The sequence below is a fragment of the Lissotriton helveticus genome, chromosome 1_1 (assembly GCF_964261635.1).
Source record: "Lissotriton helveticus chromosome 1_1, aLisHel1.1, whole genome shotgun sequence".
In the NCBI taxonomy this organism is placed as follows: domain Eukaryota; kingdom Metazoa; phylum Chordata; class Amphibia; order Caudata; family Salamandridae; genus Lissotriton; species Lissotriton helveticus.
In genome coordinates, this window is record NC_136057.1 from 1351154567 (window position 1) to 1351181040 (window position 26474).

Consider the following 26474-nt stretch of genomic DNA (forward strand, 5'->3'; position numbering starts at 1 on the left):
CCACAACAATATTTGGACACGGCATGGTCATTGAAAAGCAAACAGCTTTTCATCAAAGCACGATTTGGAGTATGGCCGGGTGCAGCCCATGCACCACCACGCACCACCATGGAAAAAACTCGATAATAACAAACTGTGTAGGTTGTGCAAATCTGGTGGGGAAAATATAATACATTTCTTATGTCTCTGTCCAGAACTGAGAAATGAAAGACTATCAATACTAAAAAGGTTATTTAACGAGAGAGGGATAAGGACGTGTAGACAAGCTTTGATTCGATGCCTTTGCTCAGACGATCTATCCATTAACTCTGCCCTGACAAAATTTATAACAATAGTATGGAAAAAATTGGAATAATATGCTATTTTGAAATTACAATGATTATATATTTTCCCTAGTTCTGAACATATGAATTTGCTTTTTAAGTAGTTTTTAAACAATGTCCACAATTTTAAGATTTACTGTTATTCAAAAATTTAATTTTAATGATTTACTATTATTTTAATGGAGCAATTGTCTTTTGTAAAGATTTTAATTAATCAATCAATAAACTTTACTTACTTAAAAAAAAAAGAGTAGGTGTGAGTCTCGTCCTTATATCCCTCCCCTTCACGCTGTCTCAGATGTGGTGGTTGGACCTCCACGGTCACGCCGGTTGTGAGGCAACTCTTAATTACGCGGGCGGTTTCACTGGTCGTTTGAGCCTCCCACATCCTCATGGGGCCACCGCGCTTGGTGTGGTTGGCGGTGCCAGTGGTCCGGCAGCAGTCTTCGGAAAGCATATCTGTCCAACTCGTAATACAGCAGTCGGACCGCCGAGCTCACTGTGGTAGGATTGCCACCGCCAATACGGCAGACCATGGGACCGCCAAGCTCTTAATAAGGCCCATAGAATGGAATGTCATCTTGGGTTAAGATGGCTACTGTCCATAATAATTGTTTCTGCCAGGGTCTGCATTGCCAGAGCATGGGTTTCTCCGACCCCGCCGCGGGTCACTGAGTGATGGGCGGCTATATGGCAAATATTTGAACCTGAATCTGCACCGGCCAAAACCAGGGACGCTTGTTTGCTTAAGAAATTCAACAGAATATGGGCGGGCGTCAATTGGGATTCACAGAATAATGTTTAAAGCGAACTATAGCTATTGTTAGTGTTTTGCTACTATGCTTAGTTTCGGGGTAACGTCTGTTGTTTTGTATTTTTTGGGCTTTTTAGTTAATGTCTAATTTCAAATTTGGTACTCTCTGTCAGAACATACTTTGTTGTTCCATCCAAGTTGGATTTGGGATTGTATTGTATTGCTGTATATCCTATGTGTACGAAATGGGAGTTAATTCTCAATTTTACCAGTGCTGTTCCTTTCTGACTTAATAAAAATAAAAATATAAAAAGGGACAATATATTTCTAAACTATATTCAGGCACAAATTATGTGTCAAAAATATTCTGACTAAAGCATTCTGTTACAACACAGTCTAGAGCACCGATTAAAAGCCAGACCCTCACAAAGGTAACTCTGCTTTGTCCTTCCCATTAGTGTTAGGGCAGAGGTATCCAAACGTCTCCTGATTTCTTTAAAATATGAGTTAAGCTTGTGCCTCCATGTGTCAGCAATACCCACCAATGGTGCTCAAATTTCTAAATATCACAGTTTTACACTGACACAACGGTTAAGGAGTTCCACATATACCCCTTCCAGAAACTGAATGGAAACAATAGTATTTTCTCCTGGTTATTTTTATATGCACCGAGTTAATGAACAACTCCTGCTCCTCCTTGGGAAACACAAACAAATGACATTGTGAACCACTGTCATTAAGATCTTAATGTCTCACTCAATCTTCACAATGAGCTACCAGTCAGTTGCCAAAGATGTGCCCCTTTAGGATTGCATGGTCTCCTTCTGACTTAAAGGTACAGTGCCCCTTTTCTCTCTGTAAGGCTTTGCTCTGTGTGCCCACTTTCTTTCTTTGGAGTTTTCAAAGGAAGCCTTGGAAATGTTTAGGTCAATCATGCATGTTGAAAAAAAAATGTTATATTGTAAAATGTTCTCGGACCTTATACATTGGCAGAGCTGTTTGGTTTCCATGTGTTCGGTGACGATTCCCATGATGGAGAACGAAAATTACACGTACTTAAACATTCCTTACTCAGACTGGATGAAAGGGTGTTTAAGTGCCATTACCTCCTCGTCAGTCTTCCTCACCACATGACTAACAAAGTGAACTTCATCTCCACACCTGAACCCTCCAAAGCAAGTCAGCCTCCCATGCCTCCCATCCCTTTCCAATATGGCCGACCCATTACACTCCATGACCACTATAAGAGGCGGGCTGGCCCAACCCCAAAGCCTGTGTTTTTTAGTTCTGCGCAAGTCTCTCCAGATGCACCAGGCAAGTGGTGCCTGCAGTAGCGGGTGCATGGGTCTCGGGTTGGAGGTTCTGCTCTAGCGGACCCTAGGATCTTTGACTCCTTTTCTCCCCCCTTTCCCCCATTGTATGCTTTTGAGCCGGTTAGGCTCTGCTCTAGCGGGCCGAGGGTTTCCGTAGTGGCCGGGGTCCTGTTTGGGAGGGTGTCCGGCGCTGCCTTGCCTGCTCTGTTTTATGTGTCCCTTTACTCCGTGCCTGGTTGTCGCCTCCCGCCTGCCGTTTCTGGCGCTGCGGTGGGCGGCGGCTGTCTGTTTTGTGCTACACTTTGTTCTTGCCTGCCTACCTGCCCCTCCTGGCGATGCGACGGGCGGCGGCTCCGCTTCCTTTTTCCCTTTCTGAGTGCGGCCGTAAAATATTGCACCGTGTGTTGCGTGCTGGCTGTGGTACCTTTCGCCTGTTTGCTGTTTCCACTCGCTGCACGTTCTTGTCACTTGTTTCACAGGTGCTGTTAGCCGGGTTGTGACTGTTGTTCGGCACTTAGTTCTCGCCGTCCGCCGGCCCCTCGAGGCGCTGTGGATGGGCTGCGGCTGTTATAGGCGGTTTTGATGTGCAGTGCCGCCTGCCCTTCAGCGGCGGCCCTGCGCGGCGTTTGTGTTCCCGCTCCTTTCAGTCTGCTTGCGGCTGCATTTTGCCGTTGCTTCCTCCACCCGCCTGCCCCTCGAGGCGCTGTGGCGGGTGACGGCTGTACTGCGCGGCGTTCTCCCTGCATCCTTTGGTTCTCCCCGCCCGCCTGCCCCGCGTTGTGCTGCGGCCGGTGTTGGCTGTGCTTCGCAGCTGGTCTCTCCTCGAGGCTGCCCTGGTCTGCCGGTCGACCCTTTTTCATCTATGACTTACTCTCGCTGCCATTCAATCTGCCAGCTTGCTGCATTTTGGGTGTTCCCACTCGGCTTTTCCCGTTGCTTCTCGCCGCCCGCCTGCCCCTCGGGGAGCTGCGGCTGTGCTCCGCGGCATTCTGGTCTCTCCTATCATGCGGCGCAAGCTTTCTGTTTGCATGGCGCCCCTTGCGGGCCTACCGGCCATTACGGTGGGCCTAATGCCGGCCCGCTGCTAGCCATTGTCAGGCTGCCCGCCTGTCCATCAGGAGTCGTGAGGCGGTGCTGCATGTCTGTGTTTGACCCTGCTACTTACCGGGTCTCCTCGGAGATGATGGTCCGGGTGTGGTGTCGCCTGTTGTCGGGCTCGTCCTCCTCCTCTTGGGGCGGGGTCGGTTGCGCGTTCCCGCGCTGTCATGTGTTGCTGGTCTTTTTCCGGCTTTACGGGATTCTGACGTGTCGCAGTAGGGTTTCTGCGTCTTCGGCTGTTACCCTCTGACCTGCCTGCATGGATTCCCCATCTGTGTCTCGCCTCTACGGGCTGTGATTCGCCGCCGGCACAATATCCTACTGTTTGCCTTTTCTGCTGGCCCAGGGAGTTCCTTCTGATCCGTTCCTCCTGGTTGGTGGATATGGCTTCGGTGTTTGGCTTTGCAGCTTTTCCCTTCTTTTTGCTGTCCTCGTCCTGTTGCCTCTGTTTGTGGATCCGGGCCCTTTGTCAGCTTGATCTTGCCAGCAGTTCCTGTCCTGTGAGCGTGCAGCTATGTGTATAGGAGATCCTCACGCTGTCCTCCTTGAGGATTTGCGCGGGTTCGTGGAACGGGGTCTGTGTCTCTATGTCCCGCTCGTGTGCGCTCGTGATGTACTCATGCTGCGTGACCGTGGTCCTGGTTTTGGTCTGTGGGTGTCTGTGGAGCATGTTTTGTTTGTGCTCTCCCTCTAGTCACGTTTCTGTTTCTACCTTCTCGGCTGTGTGCTGGGTACACCGGATCCTGCAGGGGTTTTTATGTGGGTTTGTCTTGCTGCCTGCTATGCTGGTTCCGGCATCCACTCGGTGTGCTGGGTGGTTTCGGTTTCCCCCGGTATATCCTGGGGTTGACGTTCCTGCCACTATGCACTGTGTTGTTGTGGGTGTGCATTGGGGTGTTGCATTATGTCTGTCTGACTGGTGTCCTCCTGGGTTTCTGGATGCTGCTTCTTGCTGCTTCTTGCTGCTTTGACATGGTTCTGTGTATCTTGTTGGTGCCCTGGGGTTCCCTTGGGGTGCTGGTTCGTTATAGTGGCTTTTGCTCACTGGTTGGTCTAGTGCCTCGGGCTCGTTCTTTGGGCTTTGGGCCTGCGGTCCTTCCGTCCTCTGGCCTCCTGTTCCCCCTGCTCTCCTCTGTCCCAGTCATAACATTATTGGTCATCCTCTGGGGGCTGTGGGCTGCGGCGTGTTTCTGCTCCTGAAGGGCTCACTCCGTCTTGTCCAGGTCCGTGGCGTTGCCGCTCCTTCCTTCGCCTGCTCCCTGTCTCGGTGGGCAGCTCCTGCACCCCTTGCCTGACGGCCTCCTGCTGTCGCCATGCTTCTCCCCATGTGAGTCAGGGTTTTTTGTGGTCCTTCTGTTGAGGTATCTTGCCCTCTACAAACTTCACTAGGGAGGGTCAGAGGGAAAGTTTAATGACCAGGAGTGCTACGTCCCTCATAAGTACTAGACACCAACTAACAAGTAACACTCAGTCAAAAACCTGCTCAGAAATGAGGGTTGGAAGATTGCGTGTGCTGCTTGCAAAATCAATAACGGGACACCCTTCCGATAGTTACAGTGTTCCCATCAGAGTTCCATCCTGTACCGCCCTTCATCATTTGGGAAGACCACCATAAGTACACAGGGAAACCCCATATACGATTAGGCACAGCATGGTGGAAAACAATGCCCAATGAAGTTATGACAGGTCGGTGGCAGGATGTAACCAATAAGCAGTGCTAAATAATGAAAATAAAGGAATTTTTCAAAAAAGTGGTGATGTTAAAAAGGGGTAGAAGAAGGAAAATAGATTTATTAGCAACCTTCAACTCCCACTCTCTAAAAACAGTGCAAAAAGGTAGTGTAAGCAAATTACTACCTCGACAGTTTATAAAGTCACGGTCGACATGTTTCTGCAGCTTTTACCTGTGCCCCGGGGTCACTTGCTGCTTCTTCAGGACCTATCCTGCTACTGCTTAGTTAGTGCATAATAAACAAGGAAACTTAAATAAATTAAATGTCACCTTAGATTCTCCTGATGGAGGAACCAGTGGATTTCGCAAAACAGCACACACACATAAAAAAGAAGAAAAGAAGGAGAACAAGCCTATTAGCAAAAGCTCTCTGGGCGAGACTCGAATACAAAGCAAAGTCTCGCAATTAATGGTTTATAATCCATTTCATTCCACACTTATTTTGAGATAACAGCTATTCCCAAAAGAGCCAGATTGCCACTTGTGTACAAAAACACACTCACCCCACGTTATGGAGAATGCTGCCCCACCTCACCCGGCATTAGCTCAGGTACTGCGGAGCCCCGCTCTGTATGAATCATAAACACATATAAAACAAGAATCAATTAAAGGAAGTACTGTAAGGTCAAGGCAGGCCACTCGATATAGCGTGGCTTACAGAGGCGCCTGTTCTGTCTGTTGACTCACCTATCCGTCGGTACTCCAGACGTCCAACTGGGCTGTCTGTGGGAGGTACCGGCGGTCGGAGCCCTGTTACCTAAATAGGCTATAGATCTTGTGAGCCTACCGGCACATACCGTGAAACGGGGACGCGCTCCTTGCTGCTAGCGTCAGTCTGTCCTCTTCCGGGTATGCCAGAGGAGTATTACGATTGGCTGGCGCGGAGCGTGACGCGGACGCGTCACGCGAGGAACTATGGGCTTAGTGGTTTGGAACCCTCGTGTGTACTCTGTCTAAACCTATCTATTGTATAGGGTCTAAAAGGTCTCATAGACTCCTCAGATTTTTTACACACAAAACCGGCGTCAGCACGCAAATTATCATGACGCCCTCGCAATGATGCAAGAAAATTTTTTAACAATTTAAACAGCGTATAAAACAGCCTGGCGGCAACTCCTAGTTGACAAAAAGGGGGAGCACCAAAACTAAGGCCCCGTGTGTCTTTTTAGCAAGGTCTATGACCATATCATGTTTAGGCTATTGGCGCATCTGGGTAAGACCTAGACAGATCTCGCCTCAAAAGGCCATTATAAACGCGCTACTCCTGCGCTGTATCCATTGTGCTGGACAACAAAACTCCTGAGCATCCATGCACCCAGGCAGCGAACATGTTCTATCTCCCTTAATCAGCAGGCTGGCGGTGCTCTATCTAGAACATCTCCACCAGTCTCATTAATCTCATCCTTTAATCTGAACACAACATGTATTACACGCGTCATTCCTGATATCTACTGTCGAGAGGGCCCCTTCTGTTACCCTGTCGTGATATGGGAGTAATACTCACAGCCCACATGCCATATGATCATCAAGTACTCATACTCAAGGGAAGTAACAGATATACCTCACTCCGGGCATATCATTCATTAATGTAAAAGCACTGATTATCTTGTGCCTCTAACTCTTGAGTGACATCCAAGGAATATCTTCATTCAATCCTCGCTTGTCTGTGCCCAATTTATATACCCATCGCTGTTCACGCTGGAACAGGAAACTCTTAGTGTCAGTGATATGGGCTGGTATCAAAGGCTGCTCTATCACAGTCCAATGCAACTCAGACGACATATGCTTGGCTGTTAAAAAGTGGTTCGTCAGTCTGGTCGACTGTCTTGAGCACCGAATAGAGCTTTTGTGTTCACAAATGCGTGTCTTGATTTTGCGAGTAGTCATACCCACATACCTCTTGTTGCATGGGCAGCTAATTAGGTACACTAAATTGGAGCTGTTACAATTTGTGAACCTACGCTGTTCCCACGGTCTCCCAGTCCCTATATCAATAGTTTGGGATTTCGTTGTGTTCGGACAGGCCGCGCAGTTCCCACAGGGATGGTGTCCTGTGGCCGCAGGCATGTCCCATAATGTACCTAATGCTCGTGGTATGTCCCCTTTGGGGCGCGTGTGAACCAATCTGTCCTTTAAGCTCTGCCCTCTCTTAAAGGCAAACAGTGGAGCTGGAATAGTGTCCCCTCCAGTATTCAAAATGCACCAACGTTTCTTTATTATTTTCTGGATGGCATTTGATTGCGGAGTGAAGGTGCTCACACAGGTCATTCGATTTTGAATGGGTTTGGGTGGCAATATCTCCAATAGCCCCTCACGGTTGTTGTTGGAGGCTCTCTTTTTTGATTTCCGAACTAGGCCTTTGGGATAATGCTTTTGTGCAAGATCTTCTTTAAGGCAATCGGCATGATGTTCAAAACGGTCTTTAATCGAGCAATTTCGTTGTATGCGCAAAAATTGCCCATAAGGTAAATTATCTCGAAGAGATTTAGGATGACAGCTGTTATAGTCTAGTAAAGAATTACGCGACATCGGTTTGCGGTACAGCTCAGAGGCCAAACCTGTAGTCGTGGGTGTAATTAGTAGATCGAGAAACGCTAGATGAACTCTACTCTGCTCCATTGTGAAGCGTAGAAAGCGATTTCTCTCATTCAACCATTCGTGGAACCTGGTTCGTTCTTCTTCACTCCCTCTCCAGATCACTAAAATATCATCAATATACCGCTTCCACAGACGCAACTGGTCTGTGAAAGGGTTATTGTCCGAGAAGATGTGCTCTGTTTCAAAGTTATGCACATACAGATTTGCTAACGACGGCGCAAAAATGCTGCCCATGCTCGTTCCACTGACTTGAAGATAGAGTGAGTCTTCAAATTGGAAAAAATTCTCTGTCATGGCTATATTAGCCAGAGTCATTATGAGATTGACGGGAGTGATGGAATCTAGATCTCTCTCTAAGAGGAGCATTTCCACTACTTCTAATGTCTCTTTCTGTGGGATTGAGGTATACAAACTCTCCACATCAAATGATACTAAGATATCAGTATTACGATCAAAATCAATGTCTCTCAACAGTCTTAAGACATCCTTAGTGTCTTTGAGATACGTAGGCATTGCACTTACCATTGGCTTTAGAAATACGTCGACGAAAGTCGACAGGGGCTCCAAAAGGGAGCCGATCCCCGAAATGATAGGGCGACCTGGTGGTGGTCGCTGGGGTTTGTGGATTTTGGGTAAGTGATAAAAGTAGGGAGTTCTAGGGTTAGCAGTGCAAAGGAACTGTCCTTCTTTAGCTGTTATCCAGCCCTCGCTGAGTGCTTCCTCCACTATCTGTGCTATTTGCTTTGTTAATCTAGCAGTAGGATCTATGGTCAGCTTTCGGTACGCATTGGTGTTTTCTAGTTGGCGCCAGCCTGCTGATTAAGGGAGATAGAACATGTTCGCTGCCTGGGTGCATGGATGCTCAGGAGTTTTGTTGTCCAGCACAATGGATACAGCGCAGGAGTAGCGCGTTTATAATGGCCTTTTGAGGCGAGATCTGTCTAGGTCTTACCCAGATGCGCCAATAGCCTAAACATGATATGGTCATAGACCTTGCTAAAAAGACACACGGGGCCTTAGTTTTGGTGCTCCCCCTTTTTGTCAACTAGGAGTTGCCGCCAGGCTGTTTTATACGCTGTTAAAATTGTTAAAAAAATTTCTTGCATCATTGCGAGGGCGTCATGATAATTTGCGTGCTGACGCCGGTTTTGTGTGTAAAAAATCTGAGGAGTCTATGAGACCTTTTAGACCCTATACAATAGATAGGTTTAGACAGAGTACACACGAGGGTTCCAAACCACTAAGCCCATAGTTCCTCGCGTGACGCGTCACGCTCCGCGCCAGCCAATCGTAATACTCCTCTGGCATACCCGGAAGAGGACAGACTGACGCTAGCAGCAAGGAGCGCGTCCCCGTTTCACGGTATGTGCCGGTAGGCTCACAAGATCTATAGCCTATTTAGGTAACAGGGCTCCGACCGCCGGTACCTCCCACAGACAGCCCAGTTGGACGTCTGGAGTACCGACGGATAGGTGAGTCAACAGACAGAACAGGCGCCTCTGTAAGCCACGCTATATCGAGTGGCCTGCCTTGACCTTACAGTACTTCCTTTAATTGATTCTTGTTTTATATGTGTTTATGATTCATACAGAGCGGGGCTCCGCAGTACCTGAGCTAATGCCGGGTGAGGTGGGGCAGCATTCTCCATAACGTGGGGTGAGTGTGTTTTTGTACACAAGTGGCAATCTGGCTCTTTTGGGAATAGCTGTTATCTCAAAATAAGTGTGGAATGAAATGGATTATAAACCATTAATTGCGAGACTTTGCTTTGTATTCGAGTCTCGCCCAGAGAGCTTTTGCTAATAGGCTTGTTCTCCTTCTTTTCTTCTTTTTTATGTGTGTGTGCTGTTTTGCGAAATCCACTGGTTCCTCCATCAGGAGAATCTAAGGTGACATTTAATTTATTTAAGTTTCCTTGTTTATTATGCACTAACTAAGCAGTAGCAGGATAGGTCCTGAAGAAGCAGCAAGTGACCCCGGGGCACAGGTAAAAGCTGCAGAAACATGTCGACCGTGACTTTATAAACTGTCGAGGTAGTAATTTGCTTACACTACCTTTTTGCACTGTTTTTAGAGAGTGGGAGTTGAAGGTTGCTAATAAATCTATTTTCCTTCTTCTACCCCTTTTTAACATCACCACTTTTTTGAAAAATTCTTTTATTTTCATTATTTAGCACTGCTTATTGGTTACATCCTGCCACCGACCTGTCATAACTTCATTGGGCATTGTTTTCCACCATGCTGTGCCTAATCGTATATGGGGTTTCCCTGTGTACTTATGGTGGTCTTCCCAAATGATGAAGGGCGGTACAGGATGGAACTCTGATGGGAACACTGTAACTATCGGAAGGGTGTCCCGTTATTGATTTTGCAAGCAGCACACGCAATCTTCCAACCCTCATTTCTGAGCAGGTTTTTGACTGAGTGTTACTTGTTAGTTGGTGTCTAGTATCTTGCCCTCTGCCAGGCCGCTCCGGTTGTCGGATATTGGGCTCCCCAGCTCCTGTCCATGGAGCTGTGGCTCTCTGGTTGCTCTGCTTCCTTTGGGTGGTTCCTGCTTGGTCGAGCCAAGGGTTCGGCGCCTACCTCTGGTGGGGTGTGCGTTCTCTCCTTTTTATTGCAGGGTCGCTTTTGGAGTTCTCGCTGGTCCTTCTCTGACGGGTCCTGTTCTTAGGATTTTGTTTGGCCCCCTGGTTGTTCCGGTTGGGGTTGTCTACCTTGGTTGGGGTCTTCCTCGGGTCGTGTTTTGGATCTTGTTGTTTGGTGCTGTCTGTCCTTTGCGGATCTTCCCCTTCCCCTTCCTGTTGGTCTCGTTGCCTCTGGCCCTTCCTTGGTTGTTTTTGCCCCGGGGACTCCCTTCCGCTCCTTCTCCTGGTGTGGCCGGAGGTCTTCTGTTAGGTTCCTCCTTCCCATGTGTTGGTGACTTTTGCCTTCCTGGGGGCCGTGCTTGGGTTCCCGGTCTGTGCTGGGTCAGTGGGTTTCCCTGTGGGCGTTTTTTCACGTTTGGCTTCTCTGAGGTTTTCCCCTGCCTTGCTGGGGCTTCTTGTTGCCCTTCTGGTGCGTTTGTCCCCTGCCTCGTGCTCCGGGGTGTTTGCGGGGTTCGCCCCTGTTGGCTTTTTTCTACATTGGCTCTTGTGCTCGCTTCAGCAACACATATACTACAATTGGAACGATTTAGAAGATTAGCATGGCCCCTGCGCAAGGGTGACACGCAATTTCGTGGAGCATTCCATATTATTTGTGGGTCGGTCCTCTTTGGTGCCCGGTTGGGAGTTCTCCTGGGAGGGTCTGGTGCTGTCTGCTTCCTTTGGGTCCCTGGTGTTAGCTCTTCGTCCTTCTCGTCTGGGTGCATCTCCGTTGGTGTCTGCTGCTGCCATGGTTGCCTTGGGCCCTGTTGCTCATTGGTCCTGGTTGTGCCTGTGTCGGCGCGGGTTTTTGTGTCCTGCCCCTGCTTTCTCTTTCCCTTGCTGGTTTTTGTTTCCAGCAGTGCTGTTGGGTGTCCGGGGGGCTGGGACTCCCGGTTCTCGTCTCCCTGTCGGGGCCCGGCGCTTCCGGTATGGATTGTATCCTCGTTTTTTGTCCCTGATTTTGGGGGTCCCAGGTCCTGTTGACTCTGGTGGCTCCCTGGGTGTCTTGGCATGGCTTGGGGTCGTTTTCGCCCTGCCCTTCTGTCCTGCTTGCCTTTGGTGTGTTTTTGCCTGTGGCTTTTTCGCCTTGTGCGCTCCTGTCCCGGTCGGTTCTTTGTTCGGCTGGGTGGGCCTGATTGTTGGCTGGCTGACTGTGTGGCCGCCTGGGTGCTCGCTTCGGCGGCTCGCTTCCTTCTTGTGGTACGTTCCTGCGACAGGTTGCTTGGTCCCTGTGCGGGGCGGTCTCGGGCTGCCGCGCGGTGTACCCTTCCTTCTGGACGTTGGCAGACCTGTGGGTTTCCCACTTTTTCGCTGTTGTCCGGTTGGGTTTCCTCCGGTCTCTTCCGTGTCGTTTCCGGTGCCTTCTTGGGTCCATTTTGCCTCGTGCCTCCCTGTGTTCTCTCCTAGGGGTCCTTTGTGTGACTGGGATATATCCCCCTCCTGTTTCTATTCTGTTTCCATCCTTGCGGCTCTTGCCAGTCTGTTCGATTGTGTATGGTTCCGCTGCCCCATTCCTCTGGATGGTTTCGGCTCTCTCGTGGGTGGTGGTCCACCTTGCGGTGTGGCTGTGCTTGTCGGTCTGCGTCTCTCTTTCTGCTGTGGCTTTTTTGTTGGGTCGCTGTGGTGGGGATGCCCTCTGTTCTTTCAGTTCCTCTCTCTGGGCTTATGATCCACTCTCACTTTTGGCTGTCTGTTGGGCAGTCCTGGTTCTGTTCTGGGCCCTGTTTGCTGTTGCTTTTGGCTCTGTGCGGTCTGGTCCTGTGCCTTTCTCTTTCCTCCTTCGGCTATTGCTTGGGGCAGATTTCCTGACGGCACTTCGTGTCTCTGGGGTCCGGGTTTTCGGCCTTCCCAGTGTCTTTCCGTCCCGGGCTGGTTCTTCCTGCTAGCCGCGGCTGGACGAGGCGCCTCCCTCAGGGGCGGCGGCGACTCTGCTTGGTTGCCTCTCTCCTGGATGGTCCTTCCGCTCGTGCTGATCGGTTAGGTTTGCCCTCTTTCGTGGGCGTCCCCTTCTGGTCTGTTGGGGTTTCTCGTGAGTTTCCATGAAGCCACTTGGCTTTGGTATGTGCTCACTTTGTTAGTCATGTGGCGAGGAAGACTGACGAGGAGGTAATGCCTCGATTACTTACCGGTAATCTTCATTACTCCGAGTTAGTCTTCTTCGCCACATGAGTTCCCATCCCTCCCTCCCTGTCTGGCTATCGGCTTCATGTTTGGGCTTGGTAGTTTCAGGCTTTGGGGTTGGGCCAGCCCACCTCTTATAGTGGTCATGGAGTGTAATGGGTCGGCCATATTGGGAAGGGATGGGAGGCATGGGAGGCTGGCTTTTTTGCTGTGGAGGGTTCTGGTGTGGAGCTGAAGCTCACTTTGTTAGTCATGTGGCGAGGAAGACTAACTCGGAGTAATGAAGATTACCGGTAAGTAATCGGGGCATTAGTCATATATGGAAGGGTGCGAATGGGTGTGCTGTCTGGTAACTTAATCTTGGAGGTGTGCTTTTGGGGCCATTGAGGCATAACCACTGGAATGTGTCTTTGTTTGTGTTATTTTGTTGTTGTATTTGCATGATTTTTGTGATCAGGTCGATTGACGCATGTATACTTTCAAATGCCCTGGAATCTATTTTGTGCCTTTCTTGATCGAGTCCATGGTATTTTAAAATGCAGATTCTAAAGCATGATAATATTGGATGATGTTTATGCTAGAGCACTGTTGTACAATATTTCATCTTTTCTTTAGTTGTTCCTGAGCTGTATTCAACTGTTTTTTATTTACTGTATTTTATTTTGTGTAGTTCTCATGCAGCTGATTGTGGAATTGAAGTCTGAGCAGTTTGTGCACTGCATACTGGATGAGTGTCATAAAGAGGTCAGTGAAGATATTATTCGAAAGCATTTGTTTCTTGTTACTTCAACAATAGTACCCAGTGTGTAGCTTGTGTGCAACGTGTTGCTCACAGTACCCTACAATGTTGGCCCCAGATGACTCAACCACAATGGTATTTTATGTAGGTTTTACACTATCGAAGCATCTGTTTTCTTTTGAGGGGGAAACTTAGGAAGCTTTCCTGAAACCTTATCTCAGAGGGCACTGTCGGGCAGAATGTCCAATCGTGAATCCATTTTAAACATCATTGTGTAAGTGTACCGTGAGCTAACATTGCATGTTAACTGAAACAAAGACAAAATCAGTTTTCAGACATGTCAAAACAACACTTTAGTACAATTTGAACATAGAGTAAAGAGGCCTAGAATGGAGCATCATGGGATGTTAAGGAACCCATATAACAACTGTCGGGCGGAATGTTCTGAGCATTGTCCAGTGCCAGAAATTCAGGCTCACATCCGGTAAGGGTAACAGGTAAGTTTACTAAATAGCAAGTAGTAAACAATTGCCCACAAGTTGACATGCTGTAAGTCCTGAATCCAACTGCCAAGCAGTGGTGATCCTTTCTAGATCAGTTTTGGAAAATACCAGCATGTCGTCCTGGACCGCAGGAACATCCTTAAAAATACGATGCATAAGCTTTTGAAAAACAGTATCTGCTAAGGCTTTGCCAAATGGAAGTCTTGTAAACTTCACAACACTAAAATGGGTAATGAATGTGGTGAGCAGTTCCATCGTTTTTTCTAATCAAACTTGATGATTGGCTACCTTCAGATCAATATTGCTTAAGATTTTAGTCCACCTAAGGTAGTAAGTAGTTTCTGAATTTTTGGTAAAGGTTGACAATTAACTACAATGTTCTTATTAAGTGAGCACAAATTGGTGCACAATCTGAGTTGACCATTTTTCACTTTAGCTAACACAACAGCACTGACACATTCAGCCGCATTAACAGGTTCAGTAATTTAGGGGCATATGCATCAACAATCGGTAATACATGTCGGTAATAGCGAAAAATAACGAATCGCTATTAAGGACATGCAAACCGCGATGCATCAAAGTAATCGGTAAAAAATACCGAATCGGTAATAATCGCTATTAAATAGCGATTGTACGACAGCGAGAGTAGCAAATACCGAGTTAGCTAATACCGAATCGGTATTAGTGAATCCGGTATTAGCGAAATCGGTAATACCGAAATCGGGAAAATTACGCGATGCCTCGGAAGCAGGCCGATGACATCACAACCAGGAAGTAGGACAGCCACGCTGCATTCAGTGTTCGGAGTAGCACAGAGGAGGAGGCAGAGCACAGGAGCTGAGGACCCTGACAGAACCAGTAGCAAGCAGGACAAGGCAAGCAGAACAAGATGGAGAAGGAGGCTCCCCAGCCGGGAAAGGACACACCCCGAAAGCGAAAACGCAAGTTTTCTGATAAGGAGCTGGAAATCCTAATAGAGTGTGTGACCAGCAACAATGACCGACTGTTTGGGAAGTTGTCGCTGAAGGTGCCAGAGGCAGAAAAACGAAAGATGTGGCTGCGCATCAAGGACAAGGTAAATGCCTGCGGAGTCACCCACCGCAGCATCGACGACCTAAAAAAACGCTGGTACGACCTGCGTAAGAGGGCCAAGGAGAAGATAGCGCAGAGGGTCAGGGATGCTGCTGGCACAGGAGGGGGCACATCCAATGTGACGCCTAACACAGCCCTGGGGGATCTAGTGGAGTCCACCATAGAACCGGAAGCTGTTGTGGGGGTCACACGTCTGGACACCTCTGGTGCTGCGGAAGGAGGACAAGGTAAGAAGCATGGCAGCGTAACAATGCAGCGTGTACTAAGTCCCTGCCCAATCCCCCATGCCAGACCCAGTGCACATGTAGCGTTGCCCTAAACACATACCCTCACCAATGTGTTGCACCATGGGAGTTGTAGTCAATACATGAATGGGTGCATGCCAGAGCCCAGAGATGAATACAGCAGCCAAGGGCCAAATGTCAGTCAGAAAAAGTAATTTAATGTGAGATGCCACAGCTATTGTCACATACTATACCATGATAATAACTATGCACTGTTTCACACACAGATGCATCCCCCATCGATTCTGACGACAGTGCCCGCCTCGTCATCTCAGAGACGCCAGTGTTGTCAGATGCGGAGTGCTCACAGGGAGCTGAAGCCATGTCCTCCCCTTCACCACCACGGCGGACAACACCTCCACCATCCTCGCGGTCCAAGACACCACCACCACCACCACCATCCTCGCGGTCCAAGACACCACCACCACCACCACCATCCTCGCGGTCCAAGACACCACCCCCACCACCACCGGTGCGGGCCACTCCGAAGAGCCGCAGAGCAGATGTGCCCTCCCTGCCCGTGATGGAGTCGGATCACTGTTCAGCACACCCAAATGTTCCACGCCAGGCTGTCGCCACTCCAACCAGCCAAACTGCAGCACGACAGCGCATCAGGCAGAGGCTTGTGCCCCCGGGTCGGGCTGCTGCAAGACCAGTCGATCTGTCCGAAGGGTACGGAGTTGTGGAGACCCGGATGCTGCGTGTCCAGCGCCTGCAGGGGAGACACATGGGTGCCATGAATCTCTCCATGACCAAACTTTGCAACAAACTAGGCAACATGACTGACGCTGTGCGTGAGCACACCTCTGCCGTATCTGCCGGCAACAATGACATCAAGCTTTGCCTGCAAGAACTGACACGTGCCGTAGTCGCAGGCCAACAGAGTGAGCGTCGGCGTCACAGGCAGATCATGCTGGCAGTGAATACAACTAACAAGGCCATTAATAAGCTGTGCAACAGCACGGCTGTGCTGTCCCGCAGGTCCGTGTCCCTGCAAGTGGACCTAGGTCATTATTGTGGGGATGTGGCAATGGCCCTTGAGAGGGTGACCACTGCAGTGGAGCAACTGCAGCCTGGGTCAGCCAGTGTCAGCAGTCTGGGAGCGGAAGAGGGGAGTGAGGCAGCCTCCAGTGTCAGCAGCGTCTCCCTGTCGGAGACCAGCGTGAGGAGGCGCAGTGGCCGCAATGCAACTGCCACTGACTCCCATCGTGTAGAACCCGAGGAGTCACAGGACAAGAGACTGGGGGTACGCGGCAAACGGAAGTGAACATGTGGCAAAGTCACACTGTCCTTGGTGAGGTAACCATGGCCAGACTAAAGTGCCGCACGCAACACCCGTTCTGAGAAGGGACATTTTTAGTTTTACTTTAACTGCAGCAGCAGCATGTTTGTGTTACGTATTTCTGCACCGGTCAGGTGTCCATGCCCATTAAACCCTTGCAAATCTGATCCTGTTGTCAAGTCACTCTCTTACCTGTCTCAGAAATGATTCCGTGTGATGTATGTCCGCCTCCTTTGCCCTTCGGCTGTGTTGGGCACATGCGCCTGTCGGTGTTGGGGGGGGGGGGGTTGCTGTGCACGTAGTTCATCCTCTCCGTCCACCTATATGGGTATCCCCCTGCGTGTGGCAATGTTGTGCAGGATGGCACACACAGCAATGATCTGGCAGCAGGTCACTGGGTCGTACTGCAAGGCACCTCCAGTCTTGTGCAGTATTCGGAAGCGGCTCTTGAGGATGCTGAATGTCCGCTCAACCACATTCCTGGTGCTGATGTGTGCCCTCTTGCGGTGTAGCTGGGTTGAGATAGGGAGTGAGGAGATATTCACGCAATGCGTATGCGCTGTCACCTGCAGGATGGGGAGAGAATGGTAATCAGCATGAATGAAAATATACATGTGGGGATGGAGTGGATGGAGAGTACGATGATGCATCTATATGTACCTAGTAGGTGTCCCTCTCCGAATTCACCGTTGATCAGGCGCCTGTGGAGGCCACAGTGACGGAATATGTAGGCGTTGTGTGTGCTCCCGGGGAATTGGGCTACAAGGTCCGTAATGATGTACTTGGCATTGCACACCACCTGCACATTAATAGAATGATATGACTTCCGGTTGCGGAATATGTATTCGGTGGCTGATGGAGGACAGATGGGGACATGCGTGCAGTCAACACACCCTATGACATGGGGGAATTGTGCCACCTGGTAGAATTCCCGTTTGGTGCGGGTCAGCTGCTGGGGGGTTGTGGGGAAGGTGATGTGGCGATTAATTAATGTCAGCATGGCCTCTAGGAACCGGTGGAAGAAGCGTGATAACGCACTTTGCGACACGCCTCCTGTCTCAGCTAACACCCCCTGGAAGCTTCCAGACGCAAGCAGGTGCAGGCAGCATAGGACCTGCACATGGGCTGGTATGGCGTTGGTCCGACGGGTCTCGTGCTGCAGTAATGGTTCCAGGTCTGCTATTAGGCCCATTATCATGGTACGGTTGAGTCTATACTTGTCGTACACCTGTTCCTCAGTCTGCCCCAGCAAAGTGATGCGCACCCTGAAGATCCTGTCCTGTATCATCCTCCTGCGCTGGGCCTGGGCGTTGATCCTCCTCCTCCTAGCAAGCACGTAGAGGGCAGCCATTTTGGTAGACATGTGGGGTTTCCCAGGGCATTTATGAAGGGTTACTGATTGTCAGCACCTGCTGATGGGGTTAGATTTTTTTTTTCTGTCCTTCAGTTAACTTTACCTCCTGATTGTGATTCCCCTTATTTTGCTCATGCTAAATAGCGATTTTTGGGATTTTCGGTCTTAGCGACTTTTCATGCATACCATTTCGATTCGTTAATAGCGATTCGGTATTTCCGAAGTCAGCTTTGGGGTTCGGTAATTCCGATTGTCTGTTTACCGATTCGGTAATTTACCGCGGGGGCTTTTAGCGGTTCTTTATTTTTTTCCGATTTTTTGTTTGATGCATAGCATTTTCTGGTTTTGCGTTCGGTATCGGCCTGTTTTACCGATTCGGTGTTTTCTCCAGTATTAGGGGTGTCTTTCATAGATTCACATGCCTGAATCATTCCCAGTCGTCGGAGTAGGAGTCCCACGGTATATAAAAAAGCAATAATATGCCATAAAATATATAGCAAATATCAGAAATACCAAACCATGAAGTAAAGTAGCACCAGCTACAGTAGAAAAAACTTCCACACTCGTGACTATCTTAGTCATTATGTGTTAGTCCAAACTGCAGCCAATCAGGCGACAGCACCCACCAGAATGTTCTCCCCAGAGGCTCAGGCTCTCAGATTTTCTACCGCACGTCGTGTGAAGGGAGTCTCCCTGAGCTCTGCTCAGTTTTCTTCAAGATTAGTTAGTTTCTTCAAGATTTTTCAAATGTCTACTTCTAAATCCCTGTTCAGGTCCTGTGATTCTTGTGGGAAACTTAGGCTATTCAAAGAAGATCCCCACAAAAAATGTTTATATTGCCTTTATCCTGAACATAAGGCAAAGGAGTGCAAGATCTGCCGGACCTTCCCCCTAAGACTATCAGGGACAGAGAAGGACGACTGCTGTTGTGGCTTAACAGACTCAAGGACAAGGACGACCCTTTGTCTGAGGTAGGAAGCATTGCCTCTTGTTCTTCTCGTATTTCCATTAAGAGGAAGGCTGAAACTGAAGTTTCATCTCCCAGGGCGAAGGTGGCAAAAGATGCCCAATCTTCTCTGGATTCTTCTGGGCCTAGTGTTTCAAAAAAGCTTCTTCCACCTGTTAAGATGGATAGTGCGTCCTCTAAGAAGTCTGGGAAATCTACAGTTCCCAAGAAATCTTCTCAGTCTGTGCCTCCTCAGTTGCCACCTTTGACAATGTCAAAGTGTGTGTCCTCTCATGTGACTACGTCTACCACCTGCACGATGACTTTCTCCTCTCCTAAACCAGCTCTAGTGATGTCTTCGGCTTCTTCTCCTACGCTGGTCCATGTACAGATCAGGCCTATCTCGTCGTCGAAGATTGTCCCGTCAACGATGGCTAAAGTACCGTCGACGAGCTCCTCGTCTACGAATCTAATGTCGACGGGTGGCTCCCCGCCGACGATGAAAATTGTTACCGTCGACGACGAAATCCTTGTTGACGGCGAAATCCACGTCGACGAAGCTACCGTCGACGACCCCGTCGACGAAGTTATCGTCGACGACCTCGTCGACGAAGATATCATCCAAACAGTCATCGACGACGAAGATAGATCAACCGTCGACGATGGTTCAGTCGACGAAGCAAAGGCTTCAGCAGCAGAAAACAGGTTCGTCGGCGACGGAGGTGAACCCGTCGACGCCACCATTGTCAAGCTGCACTGCCTTACAGGTCTGGTCAGCACAGCCATCTGGAATACCGTTGCCCTCACCTGCAACTACGGCTACGCTGTTAAAGAAACAGGCTACTAATGAGGGGATCCCTTCTACGCTGGTAGTGCCAGAGAAACTTTTAGATTCTGATGAGAAGGGATCCTACGAGGATGAGAACTTTGGAGTGGCCAGAAGTCCGTCTGACCTCCCGATTAAGATTCAGGACGGTGATACGGAAGAAGATATACAAGAAACGGAGCCTTTGTCACAGGAGAACAGGCCTGCTTCTGGCATGCAAATGCCTGAGGAATTATTTCGCAATTTGCAATACATGCTCAGCGACTACTATAGGCGTTTTCCGCCTTCAGAGTCAGGTGACTCTCGGTTATCTACACCAAGACCTAAAACAGCGACGTCGCTTTCAAAGCAGACACAGCCAGTTGGTTCTGTGCCACTGGAGGAAGGACGTACAGCATTGCCTGCGTCTGAAGTCATAGCTCCTCAAACAGGGGATGATGAGTTCTCAGATAATGAGGAGCAGGAAGAAGGTGAATTGGACAATAAGTCGGAATCGTCGGAGTATGAGGATTACAATGCAAACACACCCTCTCCGGCAGAACCTACAACATCAGAGTCACCTCCTGTGGACATTGCCTCATTCCACAAGATCATGGATAGGGCAACAAAGAGGTTCTTGATCACTATGGAGTCAAAACAAGAAGATTGCTTCTTATATGACTTCAAGTCTTCGCAACAGAAACGGAGTTGGACCATTCCAATCATAGAGTTCATATGGAAGGAAGGACTGAAGATCATGTCCAAACCAAATTCTTTACCAGCAGTGCTCCCGAGAGTGGATAAAAAATATAGGGCGCCAAATTCATCTCCAGCGTGCCTCATTGGGCAAGCGAAAGCAGACTCTGTGGTAGCACAGGCAGCGCAAAAGAGATCTACTAACCCATCAGCTCAGGTCTCTGTCCCGCCAGACAAGGATGGGAGACGTCTAGATTCAATCGGGAAAAAAGTTTCAACAATTGCAGCTACGACTATTAAAGTCGCAAACTCTCTGGCCATATTAGGGAGATACGAGAGGCAGATGTGGTCGGACATCTTGCCGTATGTGGACAAGCTTCCTGAGCCAGATCGAGCGGAAGCAAAGAAGATCCTTCAAGAAGGAGAGTGTGTCTCATCTGAGATGATTGATGCTGCAGTGGACGTTGCTGCCACAGGTTTTCGTCAGCTAGCAGGTGCAGCTGTCCTCAGGAGGCAAGGATGGTTGAGGGCAACATCTTTTAGACAAGAGGTCCAAACAAGGATTATAGATATGGCTTATGATGGAGAGTATTTATTTGGAAAGCATGTAGATGATGCGCTGGAAGCCATCAAGAAGGATACTGAGACAGCACGTTCGCTGGGCACTTTACAATACAGGAAGTCTTCCTTTCGTGGAGCAAGAGGAAGAGGGACTTTCTCTAATAGAGGAGGCTATAACCAACAGCGCTCCTATACTTCCGCCCAGGGAAACCAAAGATACCAGCCATATCGTCCACAGACTTACTGACAAAAAAGGGGATATTGTTCTCAGTCTCGAGGAAAATCCAACTATCGTGGAAGAGACAATAAAAAGTGAGAAACGCATCCTGCCGCCACTTTGCCCCAACCCGAACCAAATTGGAGGAAAAATATCCCAAAATTACTTAAATTGGTCCAAGATTACCACGGACAAATGGGTTTTAGATGTGGTGGCCAGAGGTCACATTTTGGAATTCGTAAAAACTCCTCCAAATTTCCCCCCAAGAGGACCACCTCCAGCACATCTCAAGGAGCTGTTGCCCAGATCAACATTATGATTCGAAGGGAGGAGGAGCCTAACCCGCAACCATGATGGCCGCCTGAACCCTCGGCTCCGCCGACCCTCTTGTTTTTTCCCCGTGTTGCTGCTCATCCTGCAAGCTATCCTGCTCCTTACCCGAATTTTCGGATCCGGGAGGTGTTTCTGCTCTCGACGCTGTGCCTCTCGATGTGTTCCCAGCCGGGGAAGCGAAGCAGCGCCCCTGTTCCCTCCTTTGACTCTATGGCGGCGACCGGGTCTCTCTTCCTCGGAGACGGCCGACCCTGATTGCATCACCAGCGACCATTGCAACTGCATCGGAGCCGTCCGGTGGGGGTGGCTGTTACTCTGTACTTTCCACCGCAGATATCCCGCCTGCTCCGCAACGCTTCATTCTCCAAGGACAAGACGGCTGTGAGTGTTACACAGTATCCTCTCCCCAGCTCGTACGAGAGTTTTCCAGCTTTCTCGATGCCCAGCGCTTTGGTGGGTGCCATTTTGTATCTATTACCCGACTCCAGCATTTGCCGACCCCGGGCTGCTCCTGAGTATAAGAGCGTGCCCCGTCGCTGACTGGACTTGTGTGGGTGTCGGAATGGAGTGTGCTGCCCCTGTACCCCCGGCTTGTCTCTATTGTGCGGAGTTGCGGCTTGATGACCGGCTGTCCGCAGGGGAGGTCGGCGGGCGGTCTCGTGGTCTCCTCCATATCTGTGAGCCTGGCGTGCAGGGTGCTGTTGCATCCCCTTTTCCTGGGGAACCGCTGCGGATTGGCGATATTTTTGGGGCGCTGGGTGAATTGCGAGCTACCTTACGATATAATGCCCGAGAGCTGGGGGACCGATTGGATGCCCTTTTGTCCGCTATGCCCGCGACTGGCCACGTCTGCTCTCGAGTGCGGAGCACTATGCCACATCCTGCAACTGATTGCCGTGGATTGACTAACCGGATGTCTACGGAGGCACGGACGATACCGGACCCTGATCCTGTCGTGGAATTGAATACTATGGTTGGGGAGAGCCCTGATGTTCCTGAACTTGCGCGTTGGCTGGGGGATCGTATCCGAGCATTGTGTCCGACGGACCCTCCGTGGTCTGCTGGCGTGTCTCGCCACCTTCTCCTGGGACTGTATTCACTGCTTTGTCCGGCCTCTCCCGGTGGATTGTTGCTATATGTTGTATCCTTTTGTGATGTTGTGGCACGCTCTGTTTCGAGTTCTACAGACTTTGGTGGACAGTCTCCTATCCTGCAATGGTCATCCCGTCTTTTCGCTCTGTTAATGATGGCCACTATCCAGCTGGACCTTGTTGACACGTTGGACCGTAAGGGGCAAGGTTGAAGAAGTTCTCTCCCTATGATTCCTGATGCTCGTGTTGCTGGGACTTTACTGTACACGCGGGGATACTGTATTTTGATTCTATGTCGGGTTGGGGGTCCGGGGATGGCGGCCGCGTTTACGTATGTTGGTTGTTTTGAGTATATACGTTAGGCCCTCCTCTGATACGTTATTATTCCTCTTTTTCTTCTCTCTTAATTTTTCTCTGTATTTCGGGTGCTCTTTTGGGGCGACAGGCACACTGTTAGGGGGGGGGGTAGGCCATAGCCTCTGCATGTGTGTAGGGTGGGGGGTTGGGGGAAGGGTTTTCTTTTGTCCGCTTTTGTTTCTATGGTACCTTATTTCTCTTTATGTTATTATCCTTTTCTTTCTTGCTTTTTCTGGGTCAGTGGGATCGGTAGGGATTAGATGGGTGACGCTTGGCGTGCTACATGTTTCTTGTGCCTGTTTACCCTTTAGTGTTGTTCTTCTGCCGCCATTTTGATTATCTCTCACTGCTTGCTCTGAATTCTTCTGGTACGCGTTGCCCATCCATGTCTTCGGTGACCTATATGTGCTCTGATCCTTCTCGATTCGTATGCTTTCCTATTAATTTAATTATATAACCTTTAAAAGTGAACCTTAACTTCTCCTGATTCTCGGTAGCGCCTGCTTATTTGATGTAACTTGGATCGTTTGTTCTTTTGTACTCTGTGCTGCTGAGTCGCGATATTCTTGTTCCAATGCCCATACATATGTCTCGGCCGGCCGGATGGTTGTAGGCCCGTATATGTTTATGATAATGCGCAATAAAGGTTTTAAAAAAAACAACAAAAAAAAACATTATGATTCGAAAAGGAGCAATAGAGAGGGTACCTCATCATCAAAAAGGAAAAGGTTTTTACTCAACATTCTTCCTTATTCGCAAGAAGTCGGGGGAATGGCGACCCATCCTCGACCTGCGTGCCCTCAACAAATTTCTCAAAAAACTGTCATTCAGGATGCTGACACTTCAAGAAATCCTCCATTTTCTTTCGGCGGGGGAGTATATGGCAACACTCGACCTTCAGGATGCATACTTCCATGTTCCAATTTTTCCCAGGCACCGGAAGTTTCTAAGGTTCAGAGTGGCTGGCAGGGACTTCCAGTTCAAGGTTCTTCCCTTTGGACTGCACTCAGCCCCCAGAGTGTTCACAAAGATGCTGGCCCCGGTGGCAGCCCACCTTCGATTGCAGTCAATACAGATATATCCATATCTGAAAGAAACAGGTTAGTATTAGATTCCTTACCTTGGAATATCCCCAGGCGTCAGTCTGGATCCGGAAACTTTTGCGTAGCAGTACCCCTGCGCGTCGGTAGGCGTCGTCTGCAGGCGTCCCCTGCGGCTCCGCGTCGTCGGCGTCGTGCGCCGTGATGACGTCGCTGGAGTATATAGACGCCGCCTCCGCGCGCTGACGTCAGTTCTTCTTTTTTCCGCGCCAGTTAGCGCAGATCCGAAGAGCAGTACTCCGGTCTTTTGACCTAGTTTTTTGATAACTCTAACTCTAACTTTTTTGGTGCCGGTAGGATGCCCGGGTTTAAAAACTGTGACGGGTGCGACCGCCTGATGTCGGTCACCGACCACCATCGACTCTGCCTCCGGTGCCTGGGCGCGGACCACGACGTCGAGTCCTGCGTCGACTGCCGGGCCTTGACGAGCAAGGCTAGGCGGGAGCGGTCCCGCAAGCTGCTCGAGTTCCGGATGTCGGCCCCGCGTCGAGAGCGGTCCCGGTCCGGCCGGAGGTCGAGGGAGCGGTCGAGAGAACGGTCGCGGAGCCGCCACGAGCGCTCCGGAAGTCGTCACCACTCCTCCGGTTCCTCAGGTAAGCGACACAAGAAGTCGGGGCGTCGTCATCGCACCCCGGACTACCCCCGACGCTCGCGCGATGCGGCCGGGGGTTCGGGTGGCCCCACCCCCGCGGCTCCGCGTGGGTCGCCGACGCTGCCTGCTCCATACCCGTCGGTCCCTGGGCAAGGCGCGTCGCGCGAGGAGATAGAGGAGTTCCTCATGGCCATGAGGGCGCTGTCTCCTCCGACGGGGCCTACGGCGCCTGCGGGCCCGGTGGTCCCGTCCGGGGGCCCGAGCGGTTCGGGTGCTCCTGCACCGACACCGTCGGGTGCTCCGGCCCCGACGCCGCCGGCGGCTCCGGCCCCGGCGCCGCTGGGCCCTTCAGGGTCGTCGCCGGCTGGTCACCCGGCCTCTCCGGCGTCGATTCCATCGGGGCAACCCGTGGTGCCGCCTCCGCACGGCGCCGTGACTCCGACGCCGGTTCCGGCCGGCGTCGGGGCTCCGGCTCTGGGCGGCGCCACCCCCATTTCCTCTCCAGTTCCGGACGCGGAGTCGGACCGGCGTCGCCCGACGCCGAGTCCGGCGCCGATGGGGCCCATTGACCCCGAGGAGCCGGTCTACATCGTCGAATCCGAGTACGGTGATGATGAAGATTATGGAGAGGGTTGGGAGGGGTCTGAGGACCCTCTGACACGCGACTGTCAGTACGACGTGGACTGGGCAGGTGACTTGGGTGATGCCAGTGGTCTAGACATCTGAAAGAAACAGGTTAGTATTAGATTCCTTACCTTAGAATATCCCCAGGCGTCAGTCTGGATCCGGAAACTTTTGCGTAGCAGTACCCCTGCGCGTCGGTAGGCGTCGTCTGCAGGCGTCCCCTGCGGCTCCGCGTCGTCGGCGTCGTGCGCCGTGATGACGTCGCTGGAGTATATAGACGCCGCCTCCGCGCGCTGACGTCAGTTCTTCTTTTTTCCGCGCCAGTTAGCGCAGATCCGAAGAGCAGTACTCCGGTCTTTTGACCTAGTTTTTTGATAACTCTAACTCTAACTTTTTTGGTGCCGGTAGGATGCCCGGGTTTAAAAACTCTGACGGGTGCGACCGCCTGATGTCGGTCACCGACCACCATCGACTCTGCCTCCGGTGCCTGGGCGCGGACCACGACGTCGAGTCCTGCGTCGACTGCCGGGCCTTGACGAGCAAGGCTAGGCGGGAGCGGTCCCGCAAGCTGCTCGAGTTCCGGATGTCGGCCCCGCGTCGAGAGCGGTCCCGGTCCGGCCGGAGGTCGAGGGAGCGGTCGAGAGAACGGTCGCGGAGCCGCCACGAGCGCTCCGGAAGTCATCACCACTCCTCCGGTTCCTCAGGTAAGCGACACAAGAAGTCGGGGCGTCGTCATCGCACCCCCGACGACGCTCGCGCGATGCGGCCGGGGGTTCGGGTGGCCCCACCCCCGCGGCTCCGCGTGGGTCGCCGACGCTGCCTGCTCCATACCCGTCGGTCCCTGGGCAAGGCGCGTCGCGCGAGGAGATAGAGGAGTTCCTCATGGCCATGAGGGTGCTGTCTCCTCCGACGGGGCCTACGGCGCCTGCGGGCCCGGTGGTCCCGTCCGGGGGCCCGAGCGGTTCGGGTGCTCCTGCACCGACGCCGTCGGGTGCTCCGGCCCCGACGCCGCCGGCGGCTCCGGCCCCGGCGCCGCTGGGCCCTTCAGGGTCGTCGCCGGCTGGTCACCCGGCCTCTCCGGCGTCGATTCCATCGGGGCAACCCGTGGTGCCGCCTCCGCGCGGCGCCGTGACTCCGACGCCGGTTCCGGCCGGCGTCGGGGCGCCGGCTCCGGGCGGCGCCACCCCCATTTCCTCTCCAGTTCCGGACGCGGAGTCGGACCGGCGTCGCCCGACGCCGAGTCCGGCGCCGATGGGGCCCATTGACCCCGAGGAGCCGGTCTACATCGTCGAATCCGAGTACGGTGATGATGAAGATTATGGAGAGGGTTGG

General features: G+C 51.0%; 1 protein-coding gene and 1 non-coding gene across 3 annotated transcripts in view; both read left to right on the forward strand.

Moving 5' to 3' along the window:
* MEI1 (meiotic double-stranded break formation protein 1) overlaps positions 1-26474 on the forward strand; it is a 3250839-nt gene that overhangs the window by 261994 nt on the left and 2962371 nt on the right. For both annotated transcript variants that reach the window (XM_078683295.1, XM_078683306.1), the window contains exon 4: positions 13237-13310. In XM_078683295.1, coding sequence (XP_078539421.1) covers positions 13237-13310 — 74 coding nt within the window. The remainder of the gene's footprint in view (positions 1-13236; positions 13311-26474) is intronic.
* LOC144780457 (U6 spliceosomal RNA) lies at positions 10953-11057 on the forward strand. The gene has a single exon (XR_013600748.1). It is a non-coding gene; the product is annotated as a U6 spliceosomal RNA (small nuclear RNA).